This window comes from Leuresthes tenuis, unplaced genomic scaffold, assembly GCF_036924035.1.
Source record: "Leuresthes tenuis unplaced genomic scaffold, fLeuTen1.0.hap1 SCAF_5, whole genome shotgun sequence".
NCBI classification, from domain to species: domain Eukaryota; kingdom Metazoa; phylum Chordata; class Actinopteri; order Atheriniformes; family Atherinopsidae; genus Leuresthes; species Leuresthes tenuis.
In genome coordinates this window covers 31,902,197-31,908,620 of record NW_027325359.1, presented here as the reverse complement: position 1 = coordinate 31,908,620, position 6,424 = coordinate 31,902,197, and the positions used below count along the sequence as shown (strand labels likewise).

General features: G+C 40.8%; 1 protein-coding gene across 2 annotated transcripts; it reads left to right on the top strand.

Moving 5' to 3' along the window:
• The first annotated feature begins 1,254 nt into the window (after positions 1–1,254).
• psme3ip1 (proteasome activator subunit 3 interacting protein 1) lies at positions 1,255–5,921 on the top strand. 2 transcript variants are annotated; one of them, XM_072386670.1, is made up of 8 exons: positions 1,255–1,314; positions 2,415–2,551; positions 2,638–2,736; positions 3,820–3,942; positions 4,127–4,265; positions 4,506–4,591; positions 5,008–5,214; positions 5,501–5,921. In XM_072386670.1, exons 2-8 carry the CDS (start codon positions 2,425–2,427, stop codon positions 5,503–5,505), a joined length of 786 nt encoding a protein of 261 aa, XP_072242771.1. In that variant the 5' UTR covers positions 1,255–1,314; positions 2,415–2,424; the 3' UTR covers positions 5,506–5,921. The 2 variants fall into 2 exon arrangements, with proteins under 2 accessions (XP_072242771.1, XP_072242770.1); XM_072386669.1 differs by having other exon boundaries at positions 5,008–5,921.
• The last annotated feature ends 503 nt before the right edge of the window (positions 5,922–6,424 follow it).

Below are 6,424 nucleotides of genomic sequence, written 5' to 3'. Positions count from 1 at the left end.
TGATGAAAGGATATGGGTCCAAGTTATGAGACTTGTACAATTAGGCTATCATGCATACCTTTAAAAAAATATATTATAAAACTTATTGTAATAACCAGCATGGGTAGGAGAACTGATTACAGTAAGGTAACATTAGTTTAGTGTTCACAGAGGCTTCTGAATATTGTTTCACCCTTCTTTGGTCTCTTGAAAAAGAAAATTACTCAGCTGTTGCTCTTGTGTGTTACCTGAAGCATTAATGAACCCAAACCCACCCATAGTTTTTTGGTTACGTTTTACACTAAAGTTAATTTAATCATTACATCAGCTTAAAAATGATCAAACTGGCAATTTAGACTAGGCTGTCTCCAGGCTGTCTGAAGGTCTTCCAAAGGCTGCTTTTCTGTTTGTTAAGTCACTTAACACTGACCTATTAATCATTCAGGCTTAAAAAAGGAGCCAGTTAATACCTTGTATTAACGTACCTTTTTAAGGACATAACAGACAACTTAACCAATTTAAAGTGGAACCTGTCACAAAGACACATCATTTGTTCCCATTTCGTTAGTTGCATCTGTGAAAAACAGCAAAGATAACACAGTTTGACAGACAGAAAATAGGATTTCTGCAGCAACAAGGTGATTCCCAAAGAGCTATTAGCTGAAAACTTGGCATATCTCAGCATGGTGTGCAGTGTGTCCTTAAAACATTTGAGGAAACTGGACAAGTGGAGGACAAAAGAAGAAGTCTCAGGCCTAAAAAACTATCTGCAGCAGATGAACAGTAGCTGAAAGTGATGTCCTTAAGAAAGAGGATGAAGAAAGAGCAATGACTTTTGCACAGTACAGTGCCAGCTGACATGTCCTGTGCTTCAAGCGCCATGTTGTGATCATCCTAGTAGCTTGGACATTGTTAAATCCTCTTTTCATGTACATTATTAAAACATAATACGTATATAAAGATATCTTCGGTTTTTCTAAATGACACATATGGGCTAAGAAATTGTTTGAATTAATTCTGTGATGTTGACAAATCACTTTCACTGCTGAGTTAATGTTGTTATCCTCTGAATCTTAATCAGGATCCTAATCTTTTGGGAAAACCTCAACTACTTTATTTCTATTTATAAAGATCTACTCTGAGTTTTGCAGCTTGATTCGGCATATCCTACATTTGTTAAAATTAGCAGTTAAGTTGAAAAGAAAGGGTTGTTTAAGGCCGGTGCCGCTAGAACAGCGAAGCGGAACAAATTCACAGTTTAACCATTTCTGACGAGCCACTTTCACTGTAACGCAAAACGTCATTATTTGGTGCTGTTTGCTAGCCTTGAGCTAGGTAAGTTTTAGCGTCACAGAAATAATTCAGATCTATATGAAATTTTCTTGCACCAAAACTAAAATTGTGCTCAGTTGTTCATACAAGAGTTTCGCTTTTCAGACATGTCATGATGTTGTGTTGTCGGCAGCGGTGATTTGTGAAGCTAAAGAAGCTAAGGTTAGCCATAAGGCTGCAGCTTTGCCGTCCTACAATCTCAACTCAAACGAGACAGACTTGATCAACCTTACTGCTGTCATACAAACTAATAGCTGAGTTGTTTTTGTACTAGTAACTAAGTGTATCTACTGCCTTTAAAGGCTGAATTTATTTGTAGCTAACGTCGCATCCGTGACCCGAGGAGCGGATCAATGGGACCGATAATAGCTGTTAGCTTCTGTCTGTTTGGCAGAATTTGTATTTAATTTAGTTGAAATCAAGTTGCAATTCAGTTTTACTAACTACATGATTTTCTGTTTACTGGTTTCATTCACCCGATAAGTTGTCAAAATTGTCATATTCTTTTCGGTTCCGAAGGCCTGATCTAGCCTAATATTTTTCTTTTCTTTTGGTAATACCATCTGTTTTGCAGGACACGACGAAGATCCATTAACTAATTGTCAGAAGAGGGTTTTATAGAACACGCACACACACACACACACACACATTGCACGTAGTTATATCTTTGTTCTGGTATATAAAGTCCTGGAATGACAGCACAACAAATACTGGAGTTTTGGGACCAATACAACTTTTTTTGGAATAAAAAAGTGTATTTATACAGTTATGTGAAAAAGAATTCAATACTAACGTCTTATGTAACAGGACATATTGAAAAAGAGTTCTTACCCTGTCTTAAAATTAGGTAAATGTCCTTAGGAGGTCCTTGCTTACCTTTTTAATTTATTCTACAAATTCATCGATGAACTGTATTTTAGAATTTCTATTTGATAGTTGGATTTATTTTCTGCTGAACAACTTATGAAAAGAGAAACAACATTGATAAATTCCCAGTTGCTCTCAAGAGGAAAAGCACTCATGACCAGTCAGTTATGAGGGGGAAAAAATGTATATATATCACGTTGAAATGAAACTCAGAAGTAAATACCTGTTGTTTTTAGGGTCGTTTCAATGGCGGGGGATAAAGCTGCCGGCGCCGACCTCAGCAGGAAGTTTGTGTCTGAGTCAGAGCTTGATGAGAGGAGGAAAAAGAGACAGGAGGAATGGGAGAAAGTCAGGAAGCCCGACGATCCCGAGGGTGAGAACACATGAGCTGACACGTGGATTCACAACACACTGAACCCACTGCAGTGCGAATAACCTCATATTTGTTTGTTTCCTCAGAGGCCCCAGAGGAGGAGTATGACCCACGTTCACTATTTGATCGACTGCAGGAGCAGAAAGACAAGAAGCAGATGGAATATGAGGAGCAGTTTAAATTCAGTGAGTCTTGAGTCTTTATATCATTCAGTTGGTTGACCAAACATCCCATAAATGGGATGAAATATATCGATCATGCAATCATTTTAATCCTAATTAAGGAAAGGATTGAATAGTTATTTCACCACCGCGGGATCCTACTCCACCACGATCTTGATTTGTCGGTCAGAATTTATGTTTGCTTTTCAATTTTATTCTTAATCAGGAAAAGCAAATGTATACAGCTGCCATTTTGACTGTAGTTTCAGCATTTTTGGGCTTTAATTGTGCTGTCATTCTGTCACATAGTCTATTGAAAACAGGAAAGGATGGCTAAGTAAAGTCTAAATGTCCTTACCAACGATGCTTTTGTCAACTTATAGAACATTTCTTTCTGCGCTTCTGAGAAAAAAGGAGGATATTTCAATCCATTCTTTAATAGTGGGGGTTTCCACTTTTAACCATTTTCTTGTGATAGCGTTCTTGTTAGCTGCTAATAGTATACTAAGTAATCTTTTGTCATTAGTATGCCAGTTATCAAACACTGTGTTACCCAAATACTTAGTAACAAAATGCTTGTGGATCTCCTTCCATTAGGCTGTAATGACCTGAGAGTTCCAGACAATGTTGGTATAATTGGCTCCGTCAGTCTCAAATTCTCTCCAGTAAGCATTACCACTTCCCTGATGCCTTTTCTGAACGGGCGTAACAAAGAATCTCACAATGTTTTTCATGCAAAACTCTCACTATGCATTTGACCCTGTTGAAAAGTCGTGTGATAACATCCACACAACAGCAGAAAATCTGCCAAAACACGTTAAAAACACCCAAATATCCGAGCCAACTTTATTTAAAAAGCACTTTAAAAACATGTTTCTGCATGCAGGATGGATAACTTGCTGGTATCTGTAAAAGTAATTTTTCCAACCCATGTTCATTCTGTGGAGCCTCCAGATTTTATTAAAACAATACCGGAGCAGAACTTAAACTTAAACATTTATAAATCAGCGCTCAGAACCCCTGAACTATGTGTGAGTTGTGAAAGCAGACTATGTAGGTTTGTCATATTTCCCGCCTTGTGTTGAGAGTTTGTTTCCGTGGTGACAGGAAACATGGTGAGGGGGTTGGACGAGGAAGAGACCAGTTTCCTGGACGAAGTCTCCCGGCAACAGTGTCTGGTTGAGAAGCAACGAAGGGATGAGGAGAAGCAGGAGCTGTTGGAGTACAGAATATCCTTTCTCGTGTGAAGTATTATTTGCCAGTTCTGTGGTTTATTTGACTTGTCTTTAATCCATTTTAGTGAATGATAACAGATTTTCCTGATTTGATATAAGCACCATCACATGAGGAAAAAATAACTTAGAAGAAAAATGGCTCCATTATGGTTTATCCACCTTAACTCTGTGTTGTCACAGCGCTCTAGTGAAGCATGCATCCGCAGAAAGCCGCAGGGAGCCTGAAAAGAAGGCAGCACCAAAACCTTCAGGGGCAGAGCAAAGAACCAGCCACCTGTCTCAGGCCCATTTATTAGCTGGAGCAGTCAAGAGACGCAAGTAAGCTCACAGATACCTTCCATTTAATCCTAAAACATCAATCAACTTTTCTCTCTGTTTCATCCTTTTTTCTTTCTCTACCTGCTACTGAGGTAAACTCGATGATAAATGCTGGATTGTTTTCAACAGCTACTCACTAACACCATCTGCTTATAACCAAAACATTAAAGTCAATCAAACGAAGCTGCAGGTTTATGCTGGCTATAAATAATCAGAATTTGTCTTTGTTTTCTCCAACAGTTCTTCGCAGTCGTCAGACAGCAGTAAGAAACAGAAGGTGGAAATCACGACTCCGGCAGCGACAGGAAACGGAGACAGACTCACAGGTGGGCCGCAGTCTGAGCTCTTTCAGACCAGAGAAACCAAGATGTTCTGCTCACTGCTCCACTTTGTGATGCATAGAATGCAGTATGTTTGTTTTCAGGCAAAACTGGCTGTGTGATTGGAATAAAAACCAATAACAAGACTGTCACATAAGACCAAGATTAGCCCACATAGAACCCAGCACTGGCCTGACTCATTTCTACACCTAACTCAGCTTCATGTAGATGTATTGTGCTACACAGCTTCCTGTTTCTGATGTCGTCACACACTTATAAAAACAATCTGAATCTGTCGGCTGAATCTAAAAATCTTACCAGTTTCCTCCTCTCTAAGCTCTTCGTGAAGTAAACAGGCTGAGTGGATGCTTGGAGGGATGCATTTACAATCTCTGAGTCTTACAGTGTGTTGTGTTGTTCAGCACAGGAGGGTGGAGCAGGAGGAGGGACGAAGGGAGCCGTTGATGAGCGAGCAGTTCCTGGCCTGACAGCCAGGACACCGTCAGCTCCGCTGGGCTCCGGTGAAGGCGTGTTACACCTGCCATCAGCAGCCGTGTGCGTCGGCGTTTTACCGGGACTCTGTGTTTACTCTGGCAGCAGCGACTCCAACAGCAGCTCGGACAGCGAAGGTAGCGTGGATGCAATCATGTCGCCGTACCCACGGCACAGCAGGGCCTACAGATAGACACACTCACTCCTTGCACACATTTTCAGTATTCCTGTTGATTTCACAGCTGTGAGTTAAACTGTTGCTCTTTGTCATCACAGTTCAGCCCAGTGATATGAGTGAACACTTTAAACCCATTTAAACACTATTCTGAACCAAATCTAGTTGTGATTTTTAATTTATTTTTGCTGTTGTGGCGCTAAAACATGACACCTCCCCCTTCCTTCCCTCAATCGCATCTCACACAGTTTAAGCCGAGCAACAAATCCCGCACTGCCTACCCTGATGACATCCGGCCCCCTCCCCCACGCTCCCCTCCCCACCGCAGCCACAGTGACTGCAAGCTGAACTATTGGCTGAAGGAACAGTGATTGACAGCTGTGGAGCACGGAAGAGACTGCTTTAGATGGTCACATGACTCACACCCGTTAGCTATCAGCAGCAGAGGAGTGAGAACACAACACGCTCGTCTGACTCTTCCATTGGGTTCAATGCAGAGTTGGAATGGTTTGAAAAATGTTTTTATTTGTGAGATTCAATTTGTTTTCCCATCAGTAGTTTGTTTCAGAGTCTTTGTGGGGAGATGCTGGATCCTTTGCTGCTGTCTCAGATGTTGGAGTGTATTTTGTTTATTGAAGTCTGAAGAGAAAAATAAAGAACTTGCTCTTGGTTTGTGATTACTGTCAAATTTGTGTTAGTGTGACATAAAAAAGGGAGACAGTTGCTTGGAAAAGCATTCACCCCTCTTAGTAGTTTTCTTATTTTGATGCCCTATAACCTGGAATTAACATGAACTTTTCCGGGATTTTACCGTTCCATTTGCAGATGATACAAAGACAAACGAGTGTGCAGAACTGTTCACCTTTCTAAAGTCAGGACTTTGCAGCGCTACCTTTTGCACAGATTACAGCTTGCTTAATCTAACCACTGGGAATTTTTGCCTACTCTTCAAACTGCTCCAGCTCCTTCAAGCTGGAGGTTCTGATGGTGTGCAGCAGTCTTTTAAGTCATGCCACAGATTCTCAGTCGGCTTGACGAGGCCATTCCAACATATTTCAACCTCTCGAACGCTGCTTTAGCAGGCTGCTGAGGGACTTTGTCCTGCTGAAAGGTGAATCTCCATTATCCATTATGTGATTAATCATGAGCACCAGTCTTTCCTTCTGTTTACA

Bases quoted from the DNA above. Each gene is read 5' to 3' on its own strand.
- psme3ip1 (XM_072386669.1), top strand. From the start codon at position 2,425: ATGGCGGGGGATAAAGCTGCCGGCGCCGACCTCAGCAGGAAGTTTGTG. The intron at 3,943-4,126 runs TATCCTTTCTCG...TGTGTTGTCACA, and splicing joins GGAGCTGTTGGAGTACAGAA to GCGCTCTAGTGAAGCATGCA. The intron at 4,592-5,007 runs GTGGGCCGCAGT...TGTGTTGTTCAG, and splicing joins AAACGGAGACAGACTCACAG to CACAGGAGGGTGGAGCAGGA.